At 42.1% G+C, this 20,619-nt stretch overlaps 1 protein-coding gene across 1 annotated transcript in view; it reads right to left on the bottom strand.

The window, feature by feature from the left end:
* Window positions 1-1,021: 1,021 nt before the first annotated feature.
* The window catches only part of LOC149448960 (extracellular calcium-sensing receptor-like), a 39,380-nt gene continuing 19,782 nt past the window's right edge, over window positions 1,022-20,619 (bottom strand). The window contains exons 5-7 of the mRNA XM_089694013.1: window positions 18,542-18,769; window positions 6,834-6,957; window positions 1,022-2,017 (exon numbers count right to left, since the gene is read on the bottom strand). Of these exons, the coding sequence (XP_089550139.1) occupies window positions 1,098-2,017; window positions 6,834-6,957; window positions 18,542-18,769 (1,272 nt within the window). The 3' untranslated portion in view covers window positions 1,022-1,097. The remainder of the gene's footprint in view (window positions 2,018-6,833; window positions 6,958-18,541; window positions 18,770-20,619) is intronic.

The following is a 20,619-nucleotide window of genomic DNA, read 5'->3' as shown; positions in this document are numbered from 1 at the left end:
AAAATCATAAATTATAATTTATTAAATAATCATAAAAAATAATATAATAATAATAAATTTAATTCAATAATGTAATCAAACCAAAAACACTGAAATTTGAAATATAGCGCCAAGCTCGCACATCGCTGAGCTCAGTCGCAGAATCGTTTTCAGTGTCTGATGACTAATTTCCCCCACAAATCATTATCACTCAATTCTGCAAGTGTTTCTGATTTACTATCGCTGTTCTCTAGCCGGTCTAAAACCACTTTTGATCTAAAGGGACGCTTTTTGGACGCCATGGACGTTTCTCAGTTTCCAGGCAGAAAGAACAGTAAAAATGCAGGCAGGGCGCCGGACAAAGCACTCGGGACAAAATGTATGTGAAATGGTTTGATACAGGAATGTTATACTATGTGATTTTAGTGCATTTAGTGAATGTCACTTTTTGTCATTTTCAAATTTACCGCCAGTTCCGTCCCCCCGTACGTCCCGACGCTCGCAGGGAACGGAACCCAGATGACAGATACTGGCATCCGCCGGAAGACATGGACGGGGACACTGCACGGGGGACATCGCGGGAGCGCAGGACAAGGTAAGTGAAGAAGAGATCCTGGAACAACGCTGCAGTGTATTCCCGAGTGTAGCTCAGGGTTACCGCTTGTGGTGCTGAAACTTTACCCCGAGCTACACTTGGGAATACCTCCAGAGAGGCTAAGGATAAAGCACTATTGTGTTTTCTATTTTTAATATAACAACTGAGTGGAAGAGGAGAGATCAAGGTGTCCATCTCTGAAACAGCTATACCTGGGATACAGCAATTGGTTCACGTTCGACCTAAGAGACGCATGCGTTTTTTGATCAAACTTATTGTGAGGTCAAATTGTGTAGGTGAGGGCACATCTGGTGATCCATGGTGGAGAAGTTAGTTGTGGAGAGTTATTCTAAGTAGAAGATAACACTGTTCAGAGACTATGATAACTCATGTTCACTTGGATGCATTGAATGTTCACTGCAGTATGTATATTCAATTATTGTGACATTGATGTTGTTTTCTAGTTTTCTGGAGGACGCGCTGCACTGTATTCTGATATTTCACAGACAAGGTTTGGCTGTTTCTAACTTGTATTAGTCGGTTTTCTGTCTTTTCCCATAAGATGTTCTTTTGAGTTCATCTTTGGTCGGAACAATATGATGAAACATTTGGGTAGAAAAATGCAGATCACTAGAGCCCAGCTTGATGACTGGATTGCAAAGATCTCCATGGCCACTGTGTACTTTCCTTTTGAACTAAGAGAGGCTGGGATGTAAGACATCCAGACACTTAAGAAGGCCAACATGCTGAAAGTGATGAACTTGGCTTCATTGAAGCTGTCAGGAAGTCTCCTAGCCAAGAAGGCTACAGCAAAACTGATGGAGGCCAAGATGCCAAGAAAGCCCAACATGCTCCAAAAGGCTGTAACTGAGCCTTCATTGCACTCAACCATAATCATATCTGATTTGATTTCAGTTTTAAACTGTAGAAAGGGAGGGGCTCTAACCAGCCATGTAATACAAAGAAAGGCTTGAATAATGACGCATGAAAAGACAATGAAATAAGATACTTTTGGACTTGTCCATTTTCTGAGGTGGCTGCCTGGTCTTGTAGCCTTGAAAGCTATGACCACCATTATCGTTTTGGCCAAAATTCCCGAGACGCAAAGGGCAAACACCATGCCAAAGGTAACTTGTCGCAAAATACATTTTTCAGGATGGGGGAAACCAATAAAAACCAAAGAACAAAGAAAACAAAGACACAATGAAAGCAGAAGAAGACAGCTTAAAGAATAATTATTGGCTCGAACGATGGGTGTGGATTTATAATGAATAAATAGTCCAAAGATGGCCACTGGAATCAGTGATGAAGAAATACTTGTAGAGGTTAAAGTTGTACCCAGTGGATCATCATAGGATAAGAATTCTCTGGTCTTTGGAACACAACGGTCATGTGCTGAATTTGGCCACATATCCCATGGGCATTTGTTGCAATCAACTGAATCTGAAATATTAAAAACAGAAGAGCATGCTCAGTTTGTGTCACTTAATACAGAACACAAATCATAATATCTTTCCATTAGCAAATTCTACAAAGAGCAAGAGCAGAAGCAGAAAAAGGTGAGCCCAGAAGAACTATGGCTATGTTCTCTGTCAGATGATCCCAGTCAGGAGCTACTCTCTTAGGAGCTACTATTTAGGAACTACTGTCAAAATCTATAATTGCAGGGGATGTATTTTTGATGATACACTGTATGTACACAGCTCAGATAATCCTACATATGGAGGAGGAATTGAGAATGAGCTTTTGAAAACAAGACAAGACAACAAAGGGAAATCATAAAAGGTTATATTCATAGCTGGATTAGGACCAAGATGGGTCCTAGGCATCATCAGGGGAGGACTGACCATTTGGCACTGCCCGAGGGCCCGGGGTCAGTAGGGGGCCCCAAGAGATGCCCTTTGTACCTTTTTTATAGGCTTTTTTGAGTTTGGGCAAGGACACAGGGGCCCCATGATCCCCTATTGCCCGGGGGCCCCATGAGTTGTCAGTCCGCCTTGGGCAGCATGACAGCTCTGGGTGTGCAGCTTCCATCTTCAGTCCCATAAGTGTAAGTTAAAATTGTATGCAAACCCAATCACTAAATTCTTATCTAAGATTTTACATCACTTACAAATCATTTCAAAAGTAATGTTCAACATATTAAATATCTGAAGCTTTCATTAATATAATACTTGGTGATTCTTCTGCTGTGAAGGTCCTCGTTCAGGTACTTTCCACTGTGGAGAGCATATAACACCAACCAACAACCCCCTAAAGGAGAGAGCCTGACACTGACCAACATCCCCCCCACACCGCGGAGAGAGCATAACACCAACCAGCAACCCACCCCCCCCCCCAAAGGAGAGACCTGACACCAACCAACACCCCCCCCCCCGGCCAAAAAGAGCCTCCCCCATACACCTGCTGCCACCCCCTCCCATCCCTGGCAAGAGAGAGAAAGAAACTCACAGATACTCACCTTCACCATTCCGGTCATCCCCGGGACCTAGTTTCGGGCTCTGCATACACCATGAAGCAGCCCACATTGATCCTACCTGGTTCCCATGCAGCTTATGTTTCTTCTTCTGGGGGGGCTGCATTGCCCCCCTGAAAAATGCCTCCTTAGGCAAATGCCTTGTTTGCCTTGTGGTAAATATGCCCCTTTGAATGCATCCATGAGTCAGTAACCAGTCTGCAAGCTTGTTTTTGAAGTTTTCTTAGGAGATAATAAACTTGGATGGGGTGAGGGGTGTATGGGATGCCCAATGGAACGGCTTGAACTGAGGACAATCTTCCAGAACTATTTACAAGTCTATGCATAAAGAAATCCTCTTGGAGAGCTAGCCAGCATCTCCTGTGTACCACTCTGGAACCCGAATACTCCTCTATCTGGCTGCCTGGAGGAACCCCTGGGCAGGGGATCCAGTGACTGTTACTGAAGAGGTTAACAGTCTCAGGTATGGAGCAAGTCAGGTTTCCCACTCAAATGCTCTCTCGCCTTTCTGACCCAGGGGGGCAGGTGTACTCATTCAGTCCTTCTCCTATGATGATGATGGGTCGGTGGCTGCTACCAGGTCTTCTAGCTGGGATGCTCCTTCCCTGCTATACAGGTGGTCTTCTCTTAGGGGGCCGATGAAGGTCAAAGTTTTCCTCCTTCCAAGGTCCCTGCCTGGAATTGAGCCCCTTCCCATCTGGTCCCCCTCCCAGGCTCCTGCTCTCCAGCCTGCACATCCTCCTCCACTCGAGCTTTCATCCAACTCTCCCTCTTGCTGAGCAGGCTCTATCACGTTTAAGGGTTATCCTGGCCCTTTACAAAGCCTCTTGTTGGGGATTGGCCAGAATCCCTGAATGCAGATCAACCACTCCTCAGATCCACCCACTGCTTCTAGATCTTTCTTCAAAGTCCTAGAACAGGAGATAATCCAGAGGGCTGGTCTGCAGAGTCTCTCAACTCTGACCAAGATTTGACCTTCTGACTATTGCACCCAGGCTGCTACTCAGCCTCTATCTAACAACTGAAGCTAGAGCTCCCCCTAGGAGGGTGTTACACAATTGTAATGTTTTATTGTGAGTGTTTTGTTTTTTAACATGTTGTAATTAGAGATGAGCGAATTATTCAAAAATTCGATTCGGCTGATTCGCCGAATTTGCGGGAGAAATTCAATTCGATGTGAATTTATTCGCCGCAAATTTAACTTATTTAAAGGGTTTCTAGGCTTCAGAGAGCCTTTATATTAGTGCAGAACACTGTACCTTTAATTTAAATGCCCTTGGAGTCTGCTGGGGAAGAGAAATAATACTGTCAGTCAGTATGACATGCAGATGAGTGCCGTCGATCTTAGAATCACCGCACACTTCACTCATTTTGGCAGTCACGGGGCACGACGAAGAAGAAGAAGAAGATTGAAAAGAAGAATGAAAAGAAGAAGAAGAAGAATGAAAAGAAGAAGAATGAAAAGAAGAATGAAAAGAAGAAGAAGAAGAATGAAAAGAAGAAGAAGAAGAATGAAAAGAAGAATGAAAAGAAGAAGAAGAATGAAAAGAAGAAGAAGAAGAATGAAAAGAAGAATGAAAAGAAGAAGAAGAAGAATGAAAAGAAGAATGAAAAGAAGAAGAAGAAGAATGAAAAGAAGAAGAATAAGAATGAAAAGAAGAAGAAGAAGAATGAAAAGAAGAATGAAAAGAAGAAGAAGAAGAATGAAAAGAAGAAGAAGAATGAAAAGAAGAAGAAGAAGAATGAAAAGAAGAATGAGAAGAAGAATGAAAAGAAGAATGAAAAGAAGAATGAGAAGAATGAAAAGAAGAATGAAAAGAAGAAGAAGAAGAATGAAAAGAAGAAGAATGAAAAGAAGAAGAAGAAGAATGAAAAGAAGAAGAATGAAAAGAAGAATGAAAAGAAGAAGAGGGAGAATGAAAAGAAGAAGAAGAATGAAAAGAAGAATGAAAAGAAAAAGAAGAAGAATGAAAAGAAGAAGAAGAAGAAGAATGAAAAGAAGAATGAAAAGAAGAAGAAGAAGAATGAAAAGAAGAAGAAGAATGAAAAGAAGAAGAAGAAGAATGAAAAGAAGAAGAAGAATGAAAAGAAGAATGAGAAGAAGAATGAAAAGAAGAATGAAAAGAAGAATGAGAAGAATGAAAAGAAGAATGAAAAGAAGAAGAAGAAGAATGAAAAGAAGAAGAAGAATGAAAAGAAGAAGAAGAAGAAGAATGAAAAGAAGAATAAAAAGAAGAAGAAGAAGAATGAAAAGAAGAAGAAGAATGAAAAGAAGAATGAAAAGAAGAAGAAGAAGAATGAAAAGAAGAAGAAGAAGAATGAAAAGAAGAAGAAGAATGAAAAGAAGAAAAAGAAGAATGAAAAGAAGAATGAAAAGAAGAAGAAGAAGAATGAAAAGAAGAAGAAGAAGAATGAAAAGAAGAAGAAGAAGAATGAAAAGAAGAAGAAGAATGAAAAGAAGAATGAAAAGAAGAAGAAGAAGAATGAAAAGAAGAAGAAGAAGAATGAAAAGAAGAAGAATGAAAAGAAGAAGAAGAAGAAGAAGAATGAAAAGAAGAAGAATGAAAATAAGAATGAAAAGAAGAAGAAGAAGAAGAAGAAGAAGAAGAATGAAAAGAAGAAGAAGAATGAAAAGAAGAAGAATGAAAAGAAGAATGAGAAGAATGAAAAGAAGAATGAAAAGAAGAAGAAGAAGAATGAAAAGAAGAAGAAGAAGAATGAAAAGAAGAATGAAAAGAAGAAGAAGAAGAATGAAAAGAAGAATGAAAAGAAGAAGAAGAAGAAGAATGAAAAGAAGAAGAAGAAGAAGAAGAATGAAAAGAAGAAGAAGAATGAAAAGAAGAAGAATTCCAGTACAGCAAAAAGTGTATCTGCAGAGAGCTCCGCTATTTCTGACAGTTCTCTGACAGTTCTGACAGTTCATTTACAGCGGTTGAAACATTGTATCTATTTATTTCCGAATAAAAACATCTGTATCCTAAATGGAAACAAATAGATACAATGTTTCAACCGCTGTAAATGAACTGTCAGAACTGTCAGAGAACTGTCAGAAATAGCGGAGCTCTCTGCAGTGACACTTTTGCCGGCTGATCGGGGAAAATTCGATTCGTGCATCCGAAGTTGGCTAAAATTCGGATTCGATGCGAATCAAATTTTTCCTAATATTCGAAACGAATTCCACTTCGCCAAGTTCGATTCGCTCATCTCTAATTGTAATGTTTCACATGACTGTCATATTGACTGTCATATATCTTTAAATGTTTTCTGTGTTTTGTCTCTGCTCCTCCCTTTCCTTTGGTTAGTTAATGTTGCATAGATAGCCTCACCCCTTTTCCCAGAGATGCAATGCAGCTAGCCTCATGGCATGGAGCAAGACACAGTATGTTCTTTTGACCTATGGAATTTCATTGTTGTAAGATTCTCTCAGTTTATGGAATAAACTTCACAAGATCTACAAGATGTCATTGTCATTGAGTCACTGACTGTGGTATCCTACTGAGGTTGAAGTTAACGCTATCTCATCACAACTGTAAGTTACAGAGATCACATTATCAATGCTTAGATTGGAGAGACAGAACACATGTTTACAATGAATTCTTAATTGTTGTATCCTTCCTAAAGGGACTGTAGTTGTAGCACATTTAAAGTCAACTTCATTAAACTGTTTTCTTCCATAGTAGTAAGTAAGTGGTGCCCATGATCACCAATCCAATAGAGATGGTTTGCAATGGTACAGGTAGCCGCTTCTTTGTAACCCAACAGAAAATACAATATCTTGCTTACCTGACTGATTGGAGATCTCTCCATAAGGACACGGGACACACTGAAAGCAGCACACGGGTTGCCCTGTTATTGTGACCTTCCTGAAACCTGGTGGGCAACTTTGGCTGCAGACTGACATTGGGATCTGGGTCATAAGCAGAAATGATAATGTATCATTTATTAAATATTAAATATTATCATGTACAGTATATACAAATTCCTTTATACAAAGTGCATTATTCTTATGGACCTTTTTTACTACGTAAACCATCCAATTAAAGTGCACCAATTACATATATATGTAAAACATTTCCCAGCAACAAGAAGAAGAAGAATTCCAGTCCGCTATGGTATTATATTTTATATGAAAAAGTCTTGCGGTTGCAACAATGTATTTATTTGTATCCGAATAAAACCATCTGCATCCGAAATGGATACAAATGGATACAATGTTGTAACTGCAAGACTTTTCATATAAAATATAATAGCGGACTAGAATTCTTCTTCTTCTCCTTCTCCTCCTCCTCTTCCTCCTCTTCCTCCTCCTCCTCCTCCTCTTCCTCCTCTTCCTCCTCTTCCTCTTCTTCTTCTTCTTCTTTTATTATTCTTCTTATGTATTGCTCCCCTGTGTGCTCTCCTGTCTCTGCAAGGGACAGAAGTAATTATGGGGTTTAAATGCCGGCCATAAACAGGACGAAAATCAGCCGATTTTTTTACTGTTGGTAGTAACGTCGGCGTATTGAATGACTGATTTTTTGTTTTTTTGTTTTTTTAAATGGCCGATATTTTCGACCCGTCTATGGCCTGCATTAGGCTGGCCATACACTATACAATTTTCTGTTCAATTTCTGCCCAATTACCTTTAGATTTACCTTCAACCTTGTAGTGCAAGAGCCTGCCTAATTGGATACAATTGAAAGTCTTAATAGGTTTGACCTCCAATTATATAGTTTTTGGTAAATCTAAACCAAAAATCTCAAGAAAATTATATAATGTATGGCCAGCCTTAGACCCTCTTAACCCTAGGTTCACATCTGTGTGGGTGGTGCCGCCGCGGATCCTCATGAAAATCCGTGCAGCCGCACCACCTGCACAGAGAAATGTGGACCCGTGGGCGGGTGCCATTAGTTCTAATGGCACGCTGCCTGCACTGGAAAACACAACTGGAGGCTGCATTTTCAAAGGTAGTACAGGGACTTCTTTCCTTGCTTGTCATGGGCACAGGAGTCCATTCAAATGAATGGGCTCTCGTTCCCATGCAAACCGCGGTCCGCACACCCGCATGTATGTGAAACGGGGGTCAGTCCTCATGCACAGGGGACATTTGATAACGCTGGTAACGTTAGCTGTGTAAAGTCACGTTAAACACGTGAGTTTTTTAGCTTTTTTTAGTGTTTTTGCATTAGCATTTAGCTGCAATTAGCGGCGCTTTTCTCCGTTTGTGTTCTTAGCGTTTATTAGCGTTTGTTTACCAAAAAAAACTTTTTTTTTTTTGGTCAAAAAAAGTCCAAAAATGCCAGTTTGCAGCATTTGACTGTGTTTTTCAGTGTTATAGCATTTTTACAGCTAAAAAACTCCTCTAGAATCCCACTAGTCCTGGGTTTTTTCCCAGCCAAAAAACATTGATTCCAGTCTATGTGTGTATGGACATCTAGGATAACATGATAAAGTGCAGCGCTTAACTTTAGCACGAAAGGCCTAAGGAGGAGCTGTGCAGAGCGTGACGTCATTCCACCGCCGGAGCCACGAGGAGGCCCGGCGGCCATCACTACTAAGGGTCAGTACTGCTGCATATCTATGTCATTATTATATGATTTACATGCATACTGCCCTGTTACTGCCCTGTTATCTCTATCAATAAAGCACTGATTTTTGGACATACTACACTATCTCTGGCATCTGTTTCTGGGGCTCCTATTTGGAGCTTTCATTCCCACAGTGAAAACACTTTTGCCATCCTGAGAGGAGATTCCTTTACAACACCTGGCTGACCTTAAGGGGACCCCTGGACCTTATCAAAGAGTCTGTGATGACCCACCATGAGGGAGATGCCTGGCTGCCTAACCTCAGATGTTCCCATTGCCTGTGATGCATAATCACACATGCGCATATCCTATGCGTTTCCGGTGAGTGCGCATTTCTACTATTTTGACAGAGTGGAGGCCGTGGGAATTCGCATCCACACAGTGATTTACTGCGGATACCTATACATTGACTTTTTTATTTGGTTAAGCACTCACTGTGATTACCTATTCATTGTCTTCTTCACCTGGTTAAGCGCTGCACTTTATCGTTTTAAGGTCATATTGATATATTTCTGAGGTACTGTGGTTACCTATAGTGTTCTAGCTGCTGACATTGTTAGAGAGCGCTCACGATCTTTTCATACCAGTTTTATTATACCATTTTCAGTTTGTAGCCGCTCTTAGGTTGATCTTACTTACTATCCTTCTGGAATATGGGGGATATCTTCGACCTCAGATCCTCCAGGTGTGCTATCCCTGAGGATTTTTTTACACTAGATAATGAGGATAATGATGACTTAAAGGGACTGTTCGTACATTTGAAGAATTTGACTACTGCTGAAATTAAAACTTTATGGGATGTATCATTCTTAGAAAAGTATATTAAGGAACAAATGGTTCCCAGATCACTCCGGTGGGATGTACGCCCAGATTCGGAAGATCCGAGTAGTCACCTTGAGTGGTATCAATTTTTTAATAACGCAGGAATTGATCTTTTAAGGTTTCTCATTATACGTAAAAAGAAAAAATTAGCTCACTTGGATAAAGAAATTAATCTAGTACGGGAGAAATTAACCCCATTTAGAGATAATGAGAAATATAAATATGAATCTGACAAATTGAAGGTTCATATGGAAGGGGTGGAAAAGGAACAAAAAATTAAAAAGAGGAAAAAATGTAATAGAGATTACAAGGATTATTCGGAAAAAGTGGTCTTTGATTGGCAGAAACACAATGATCCTGTCAACCCATTGACCTCTAACCAAGTACCCCCTTTGATGGGACATAATACAAACACAAGTAGATCCAATATGAGAGAATGTGATTATCAGCATTATGATCTACCTATCTCTAACAGGTTTGAGCCTTTGCAAAACATTCATGATGACAATGTTGGATCACGAGATATGCGTTGGTATCCTAATACTGTCTTGGAAATTCGCTTTAACGAATTTCTCCTTACCGTGAGTACTCGCAGTTGGATGCGCAGAAATCCCCCATAAAGCTGTGCGAATCTCGCTTACCACGACTGCAGCTAAACTACACGATTCCTGCCCATCCAAATACTTTGGTTCTGTTGAAATGTAGGTGATTTGGAGCTCCGTTACCCTAGAATGATCACACGACACTCTCAGGATGGTTGCAATCCACATAAGGGCTGATTTTAGACCCAGCTCTCTGTTTTATTAAAAATACACACATGCCCCCCACATGAATAAAGTCAATCCCTCCCACCGAACAATGCAATGGGGATTGCCTATACAGAGGATGTACATTCCAATTGGAGCATAGCCTTTGCTATTATCTATCACTGGTCCTCCCCCATGAGTCTTCTGAGGTCAGCAGACTTCCTCCCCTTCCCCCCTATGAGCCATCTGAGGTCATATTTCCTGTCCTACTAGCTTCTATTGGTATGCAAAATTCTCTGCACAAGCACTCCCTAAAAATATCAGTCTGTACCTGGATGGGCCCGATACGATCTTTATTAAAACACATCCATCCGAGATACAGTTCAGATTAGTAATGGGTTGTAAGATATGCATAAGCCTACACACGGAGTTCACACCGCTTGCGCATTGCGTTATGAAGCCCATGTGGTACCATGCTGCTGATATGTGGATACAGGCCCACGTGCTACTGACAGCAGCATTCGCATGGAATGCCGTGGTGGTATACACGCCGGTCTATAAGCGCAGATCTGCCATCTCATCCATTACCAAGCTGAGTACTGTAATACATACATTGTACATGCGCATGGCCCAATTGCAGCCTTCAGAGCTTTAATTAAGCCACACGAGAGACATATGAATAACACGAATATATGACACATTTAAAGTTCGACCAATAATACAAAATTTCCATGACAATACTACCAACACTCCAGCTAGAAGTCATCATCCCTACCCTTATAATGAACGTGATAGGCCGCATGGGAATAATTACCATCCTGACTATTATGATCAATATCAACCCCACCAATACAAAGGGCAAAATAAGAGACAATATTCATCTCCCAGGAATAATAAAGCGGTTAAGTATTCCACTAAAGGTACTTACCAGCAATCCAAACAGGACAATTCCCGGTCAAGGCCAAACAATCAAAATAACAATAAGAATAGTTATCAACCTCACAATAATTTTAGAGCACCACCTAATTCAGATTATTACTATAACCAGCAACAAAATTCGGATTATTATCAGCAAACCACGAATTATCAGCAAACTACAAATCATCCCCGGCAGCCTTTTTTAGGGGTAAGTACCACACGAAAAAGAAGGGACACCGGAGGGGAAAGAGAGGAGGGAAGAGATCAAATGGACACACCCAAGAAAAGGAGGGTGTAAAGGCACAAGGTATTTTTAACCTTAGTGGGACTAACCTTACAGAGAAAGAGCTTCACTTACTGGATAAAGGATTGAAATATGCCCCATCCAAAAAACTGAACAAATTTGAAACCTACATGGACATACATAAGTTTGCACGGCAATTATCCTTGAAAAGGTATTTCACCACTAATCCTATCACTAAGGATGCCCCAATTGATAGATATACTCATTCCAACTTACACAATGCATCCACTTATAACCCTCCTCCGCAAACCCACACATATGTGAATTTATTCAGAGATAAAGTCTTGAAAGAGTTAACATTATTACCAGATAAGAGATCTTTTGATAGATCAGGTGACTCTAAAGCTATCAAACTATTACTAGAAAGGAACAATCTGGTGATCAGGCCAGCTGACAAAGGTGGCGGTGTGGTTGTTCTCAACAAGGAGGACTACATTAGTGAAGTCAACCATATTCTGAGTGACAACACTACTTATGTCCGTTTACTTAAGGATCCCAAGATTGAATTCAAACGGTCTCTTAAAATGATCATCAACAAAGGTTATGAAAAAGGCATTTTGAATAAAAAGGAAAAAGCCTTCTTGGTTCCAACAGCACCTAAACTACCAGTCCTATACATACTGCCGAAGGTCCACAAAGACCCCGTAAAACCACCGGGGAGGCCAATAATAAGCGGTATTGGCTCACTTTGCTCTAGGATTGGCGAATATGTGGACTTTTTTCTTCAACCGCTTGTTTTGCAAACTGCAGCATACCTAAGAGACACTAAACAGGTTCTCAATGAGGTTAGCACCATTGTCACTTCACCTGATACCTTTTTAGTAACAGCCGATGTTGCTTCTTTGTACTCGAACATCAATCATAATGATGGTATGGAGGCAGCTGATTTTTTCCTGACGCAATACAGCTCCCTACATACCACCCAGAAGGATTTCATTTTAGAATTATTGGAATTCGCGATGTTTAGGAACTATTTCTGGTTCAATAAAGAATATTTTTTGCAGATTAGAGGTGTGGCTATGGGGGCTAAGTTTGCCCCCAGCCTGGCAAACCTGTTCATGGCCCGGTGGGAGGAGGACCTCATTTTCTCCAGAGATTGGCCTGAGTTATTGTTTTATAAAAGATATATTGACGATATCTTGCTTTTATGGAATGGGGAGGAGGAGTCTCTTAAAAAAATTTTTAATACACTGAATTATAATAGCCTTATTATTAAGCTCTCATATGCCTACAGTCATGAAGAAATTAATTTTTTAGATTTGACACTTGTTAATCACATGGGTAGAATCATTACTAAGTCATTCTTTAAAGCAACAGATCGCAATAGTTTCATCCCTCTTGGGAGTTGTCATCACCCTAAATGGCTGTCCAATATCCCTAAAGGACAGATGATGAGAATTAGGCGTAATTGTACAGAGGATGAGACTTACCATATTCAGGCCGACATTTTAAAGCATAGGTTTTTAGAGAAGGGATATAATGGGGCAACCCTTGATCACACTATACGGACAATAGCGCAGATGGATAGAAACACCATGCTGATGGATAAATCAAGGAGTAATCAAAGGAAAGTATGCCCCTTCATCACATCCTTCTCAACTCAATATAAGAAGATAAATAAAATAATGAATGATAATTGGGGCATTCTAAAAATGGACCCAGTTTTAACAACAATTTTACCAGATAAACCTGAAATTGTATTTCGGAAGGCAACGGCTGTTAGGCATATGATTGCACCAAATGTTGTTGACCCTCCTCAAAATATATCTCTGTTTGAAGATTTGAAAGGGTTTCATCCCTGTAACAAGTGCATTATCTGTAAGTGTGACAATACTAGAAAAAGGAGAGTCAGCACATTTCAATCATCTATCACGGGTAGAACATACAACATTAAGCATTTTATCTCTTGTTATAGTAAATTTGTAGTGTATTTGTTGCAGTGTCCCTGTCGCAAACAATATATTGGCAGGACAACAAGACGTCTACGAGATCGACTACGTGAGCACGTCTCAAACATTAAGAAGGGGTTTAGGGAGCACTCATTATCGAACCATTACCGCCTTCACCATAATAGTGACCCATCTTCACTGAAATTCATTGGTATCGATGTGATTAATAACCATTGGAGGGGTATTAACAAAACCAGGGCGGTTTCCCAAGCCGAGACTAAATGGGTGTTTGAGCTCCAAACTTTACACCCTTTAGGCCATAACATTGAGGTAGATGTCAACTGCTTCATTGCTAACAGTTGATTGGTTTATGTCTTTTTCCCATTTCTGTTTTATATATTTTGAGCCTACTTTTATCTGACATATATTGCTGAATAATCCTATTCTCTGTATTAAGTTGCACTCTTAGCGTGCTTCTTCTCTATGTGTTTGAATACCTTTTAATTTTATTCGGACATTCATTCAGTTTAACTGATTATTATTTATTGGTCTTATTATTATTATGATTTTTCCTTCTGCCCTGTTTGACTTCCCAATTTTTAAGACGGTTGCAGGAATGATCATGATGGCTTTTTATGGGCTATTTTTAGGGTCTTTTTATCTCTTTTTATCCCCTTTTTGTTTTGTACATATTTATTATGAGTATTTGTAATGTATATAATTATTACATTCACTCTGGTTGATTGGGTAGTGTATCACTAATTATGTCACTTACTGCCTAGATCTTATGCCTTGTTTTTACCTCCATTGCTTTTATCCAAGTCTTTGTGGGATATCATTTATTATATTCATTATGTTGTTCTTCATCTTGCCGTGGTCCGTTATTGCAACCTTACGCCAATCACTGAGGGGGATCTTTGTACCCCATACATCATGCGCACAGGTACTGCTATTTTAATTGCACTGTCACTGTTAATGAGGGTAATAATGTTTGACATAGAGTCCCTGGGGTCTGCGGCATAGTTAGCAAACGGCACTGGGATTCTGTGCTATGAGACTTCTGTGTCTCCCCCTTGCTTTCTGTACGATCGCGGATCCACGGCAAAATGGCGCTGCCGTGCTCGCGCATGCGCAGTACACGCTTTCTTCGGGAAAATGGCCGCGGTTAACTGCGCATGTGCCGTTTCTCCTATTTTTAACACTGACGTCGGTCGCGCTTCTGTACAGCCTCCCCTCTGATGATGTGCCTGTAGCACGAAAGGCCTAAGGAGGAGCTGTGCAGAGCGTGACGTCATTCCACCGCCGGAGCCACGAGGAGGCCCGGCGGCCATCACTACTAAGGGTCAGTACTGCTGCATATCTATGTCATTATTATATGATTTACATGCATACTGCCCTGTTACTGCCCTGTTATCTCTATCAATAAAGCACTGATTTTTGGACATACTACACTATCTCTGGCATCTGTTTCTGGGGCTCCTATTTGGAGCTTTCATTCCCACAGTGAAAACACTTTTGCCATCCTGAGAGGAGATTCCTTTACAACACCTGGCTGACCTTAAGGGGACCCCTGGACCTTATCAAAGAGTCTGTGATGACCCACCATGAGGGAGATGCCTGGCTGCCTAACCTCAGATGTTCCCATTGCCTGTGATGCATAATCACACATGCGCATATCCTATGCGTTTCCGGTGAGTGCGCATTTCTACTATTTTGACAGAGTGGAGGCCGTGGGAATTCGCATCCACACAGTGATTTACTGCGGATACCTATACATTGACTTTTTTATTTGGTTAAGCACTCACTGTGATTACCTATTCATTGTCTTCTTCACCTGGTTAAGCGCTGCACTTTATCGTTTTAAGGTCATATTGATATATTTCTGAGGTACTGTGGTTACCTATAGTGTTCTAGCTGCTGACATTGTTAGAGAGCGCTCACGATCTTTTCATACCATCTAGGATAACATGCTGGGGGGTTTACTGGCTGTAGAAAAAAATGTCAAAAGCCAAAAACAGCCGCTGTAAAAATGTGAAGTGTGCTTGAGGACTAAACGCACTCACAGTGTATTGGAAGGTTCCTCCACTCCTCCACTCCAGGAAAGTTATCCCTCTCCAGGTGTCACCGCTCTTCCTCCTCTCTCCACACTCTTAACCTTGATGGTTCCACCACTCCTCCATTCCAGGAAAGTTATCCCTCTCCAGGTGTCACCGCTCTTCCTACTCTCTCCACACTCTTAACCTTGATGGTTCCACCACTCCTCCATTCCAGGAAAGTTATCCCTCTACAGGTGTCACCGCTCTTCCTCCTCTCTCCACACTCTTAACCTTGATGGTTCCACCACTCCTCCACTCCAGGAAAGCTACCCCTCTCCAGGTGTCACCGCTCTTCTTACACTCTCCACACTCTTAACCTTGATGGTTCCACTACTCCTCCACTCCAGGAAAGTTATCCCTCTCCAGGTGTCACCGCTCTTCCCCCTCTCTCCACACTCTTAACCTTGATGGTTCCACCACTCCTCCACTCCAGGAAAGTTATCCCTCTCCAGGTGTCACCGCTCTTCCTACACTCTCCACACTCTTAACCTTGATGGTTCCACTACTCCTCCACTCCAGGAAAGTTATCCCTCTCCAGGTGTCACCGCTCTTCCTACACTCTCCACACTCTTAACCTTGATGGTTCCACTACTCCTCCACTCCAGGAAAGTTATCCCTCTCCAGGTGTCACCGCTCTTCCTACTCTCTCCACACTCTTAACCTTGATGGTTCCACCACTCCTTCACTCCAGGAAAGTTATCCCTCTCCAGGTGTCACCGCTCTTCCTACTCTCTCCACACTCTTAACCTTGATGGTTCCTCCACTCCTCCACTCCAGGAAAGTTATCCCTCTCCAGGTGTCACCGCTCTTCCTCCTCTCTCCACACTCTTAACCTTGATGGTTCCACCACTCCTCCACTCCAGGTAAGTTATCCCTCTTCAGGTGTCACCGCTCTTCCTACTCTCTCCACACTCTTAACCTTGATGGTTCCACCACTCCTCCATTCCAAAGGGGATTCCACCACTCTCTCCATTCAAGGATTTTACCACCAGGATCTTTCTTGTACCTCTCCCACTGATCCTCTGACTCCGCATTCACAGCCAGCGCATACCTTTCTCTCACTCTCCGCAGAGGTGAAGAGATACAAGAAAGATCCTGGTGGATTTGGGGGTTTAACATGCTTGACGTGTCCATTGTGCTGCATATTCACCCTGTGGTCCTAACCTGCAATATAAAACCTCAGTTCTTCTTCAAAAAGCCAATTGCGAAATGTGTTGAACTTGACAGCCACCAAATCCAATTATTTGTAGCAACTGAAATTCATCTTATTGTCTTGGATTTATGAGTATCAAATTCTATTCCTTGTAAAAATAAAAAAATCCATAAACTGTTTCCCCGCTACCTCCAAGAACCACATGAATAAACTCAATACGTACAAAGCCAATAAGACTGTTGTGTGTTGTGTGAGTAGGAGGCTCCTACCAGAGGTATTACACCAATGTGTTAATTGCTAATATCAAATACATTTTTGAAGATGTCTGCAAGATGTGCTATATTTAACCCCTTGGAGCCGGTGCCTCCCGACCCATTAAGGGTTTCAGAAGCTGGGAGGCGGGGCGGGGTTTAGGGTCATGTGAGTGCCGTGATATGCCGTCACGGCGGTCACATGATCTCCTCTATTGATCGGGACCTTTCCGTGCGTACCGGACATGTGTGCTGGGAGCGCGCAGGGCACATTTGCATTTGGCCGGCATGAAGAGGTTAATGTAACACTTTACTGCACATGAACTATATGCTCATCATGATTTTTAATCTGTTTTGTTTAACTAAAAATATGGATTTTTTTTAAAGCGGAGTTCCACTCACTCTGTAAAAAAATAAATGTCAGCAGCTAGAAAAACTGTAGCTACTGACTTTTAAAAAACAGCCACTTACCTGTCCCTCGGTCCCGTGGTGCCCCCACCGTAGCCCGTTTCACTGGTCGTCCTGTATTCCAGGCGCCGGCATCTTCAGTGTGGGCACCCGGCTTCACAGCGAGTAGCGCTGCACTTCCTGAATGGTCCCGTAGTCTTCTGGGACCGGTCACATGTCCCACAAGACTACGGGGAGGGTAAGTGGACAACTTCCACTTCCGATCGCCTAGGCTATCGCAGTGGAAGTGGGAGTGGGTACCTGTCAAATTCGTGTACACACTCCCCAAAGGTGCCAATCCTTAATGGGGAGCGGGGGACCAATCTTTAAAGCGGAACTTCCCCTTTTGGGTGAAACTCCGCTTTAACTTGAGACTATCTACTTATATTTTTGACACCCAAAGTCTTATCTGTACTCATATTTCTGTAATTTTCTTTGGAGCTTGCGACTTTAATGGAGGTGGTACCTTGATTCTTCACCATGGATCTTCAGATAACACCCAACTTGTTTTCTATTGAAGAATGAGGAAGGGGTCCGACGGAGCTCCGAAATGTGATCATTCTTCAATAAAAACAGATCTGAAGATCCATGGTGTACTGGCAAATAAGCACTCTGATCTGTGATGTTTCCAGTCTCCAGTTAGTTTTTGCTACTGCACCCACTATCTTCAAGCCTTTCCCAGGAAGGTGTGCAATGGGAATATTGATTTGTTGGTTACTCATTGTTGTAAAGGATGGATCCGATCCATCCTGTGGGGATCACCGGCTTTCTTTACAACTTACCTTTTCTTGGAGCCGGTCCGGTGTGACCCTGTATAGGTTGCATGCCGACGATCCCTGCAGGATCGTCGACATGCAACCTATACGGGGTGACACCGGACCGGCTCCAAGAAAAGGTAAGTTGTAAAGAAAGCCGGTGATCCCCCCAGGATGGATCGGATCCATCCTTTACAACTTACCTTTTCTTGGAGCCGGTCCGGTGTGACCCTGTATAGGTTGCATGCCGACGATTCCTGCAGGATCATCGACATGCAACCTATACGGGGTGACACCGGACCGGCTCCAAGAAAAGGTAAGTTGTAAAGAAAGCCGGTGATCCCCACAGGATGGATCGGATCCATCCTTTATAACTTACCTTTTTGTGGAGCGGGTCCGGTGTCACCCGGTGCGGACCGCACCCCCCGCACCTGCCTCGGGACGCCACTGACAGATGTTATACCCTAATGCTTACTGGAGTCATTGTCACCAATATAGAGAATTAAAGGATATAAAGTACAGAACGTGACATACAATGCCTACCTTTTTATTTTCAGCACCCCACTGCACCAAACTGGCATTGATGGTGAATACATTTCCAGCTGTATTCCCGGTGTCATAACTTCCTACTATCACATGTTGCAGTCTTCCTTCTGAGGTAAGTTGCCAGTTTATGATGTCATATGCTGCAGGAGGATCACCATTCTCATTGAAGAAGACTTCCCTGCCACTGGTGAATTTCAGGTGGATCTTTTTCATATAGCTGAGGAGCTGTAAGAGGAACACACACTAAACTGAATCATCATTAGCTGGGCTTGTTCGACAGTATGGTATTTGGTCTTCAATTATTTTAATAGTTGTAGTTATAGTTTTATGTACTTTTTGCTCACTCTTCAGCTTGAGTCGGGTGAAAGGTCACCTGAAGTGTTGCGAACCTACCTGGACTCTTCAGTCTGGGAGTCAGTGGTAAACTGTTGCTGCTCTGGTAGCTGCCTGACCTCACACACGATCTTCTCAGAGTGCAGAGTATGTGGTCAGGGGCGGACTGACCATTCGAGCACACGGGCACTGCCCGAGGGCCCAGGGTCAGTAGGGGGCTCCATGGAATGCTCCTGATACCTTTTATAGGCTTTTTTTGAGTTTGGGCAAGGACACAGGAGCCCCATGATCCCCTATTGCCCGGGAGCCCCATGAGTTGTCAGTCCGCCCCTGGGTCAGAGGGTAGACAGGGCAGCAGCAGACAACTTTTGACTCTAGACGAAGAGTTCAGGCAGTTCACAAGGTAGAAACTATCACTCTTCAAGTTATCTTTTACCTTTAACCTCCCTAGCGGTCTGATTATGTCAGTATTTCTGTGCTCAAAGCGGTACATTGTTTTCAATGGAAATATGTTGTTTTTTTATTGTAGGCCTGTAATTCTTAGGAATAACTCACTGAAATCTGTCTGAACAAGAGTCTAGTAAACATCCCGGGTATGATAAAACTTGAAACACGAAATCATAAATTATAATATAATAAATAATCATAAAAAATAATAATATAATAATAATAAATGTAATTCAATAATATAATCAAACCAAAAACACTGAAATGTGAAATAGAGCGCCAAGTTCGCACATCGCTGAGCTCAGTCGCAGAATCGTTTTCAGTGTCTGATGATGAATTTCCCCCACGAATCATTATCACTCAATTCTGCAAGTGGTTCTGATTTACTATCGCTGTTCTCTAGCCGGTCTAAAACCGCTTTTGACCTAAAGGGACGCTTTTTGGACGCCATGGACGTTTCTCAGTTTCCAGGCAGAAAGAACAGTAAAAATGCAGGCAGGGCGCCGGACAAAGCACTCGGGACAAAATGTATGTGAAATGCTTTCATACAGGAATGTAATACTATCAGATTTTAGTGTATTGAGTGAATGTCACATTTTGACATTTTTTAATTTCCCACCGATTCCGTCCCCCGTACGTCCCGTAAGTCCCGACGCTCGCAGGGAACGGAACCCGGAAGACGGATGCCGGCATCGGCCAGAGGACATGGCTGGGGACGCTGCAGGGGGGACATCACGGGAGCCAAGGACAAGGTAAGTTAAACAGGGATCGCTGGAGACGCGCTGCAGGGTATTTCCGAGTGTAGCTCGGGGAGGTTACCGCTTCTGGTACTGAAAGTTAACCCCGAGCTACACTCGGGAATACCGCCAGGGGGGTAAAAGGGTACGTTCACTTTTTCACAAAATATTAAAAGTGAACCAACTCCATATATCTTGGCTACCCCTCTAGATAAAATAATGGCTGTGGTGCCCTTTGCTTCCATGTGTAGCAATCCATGCATGGCACACTTTAATACACAGCCCTGGAGTGACTATCAATCATAATGCTCACAATGGCAAGTGCTGGGGCTGTTTATTGCAGGGTATGGTGTAAGGAATGTTGCAGCGGGGTCCGGAGGGATGACCATGATATTTGGAGTTAGCTCACCTTTTTCATTTTTTGTGAAAAAGGTGAACTTACCATTTAACTAAAACTGAAGAATCCTATGAAGTATATAAAGCTAAATAAGTGTGCAAGTAAAAATCATTCATAAATAAGTCTGCAAAATTAGAAAGATTGAATATTCCATTTTGTAA

Source organism: Staurois parvus, unplaced genomic scaffold (genome assembly GCF_062004578.1).
Source record: "Staurois parvus isolate SC_StPar_1 unplaced genomic scaffold, SC_StPar_1.0 ptg000647l, whole genome shotgun sequence".
NCBI lineage: Eukaryota > Metazoa > Chordata > Amphibia > Anura > Ranidae > Staurois > Staurois parvus.
Note: the sequence above shows the minus strand (reverse complement) of the source record. Positions and strands in the feature narration are given on the sequence as shown.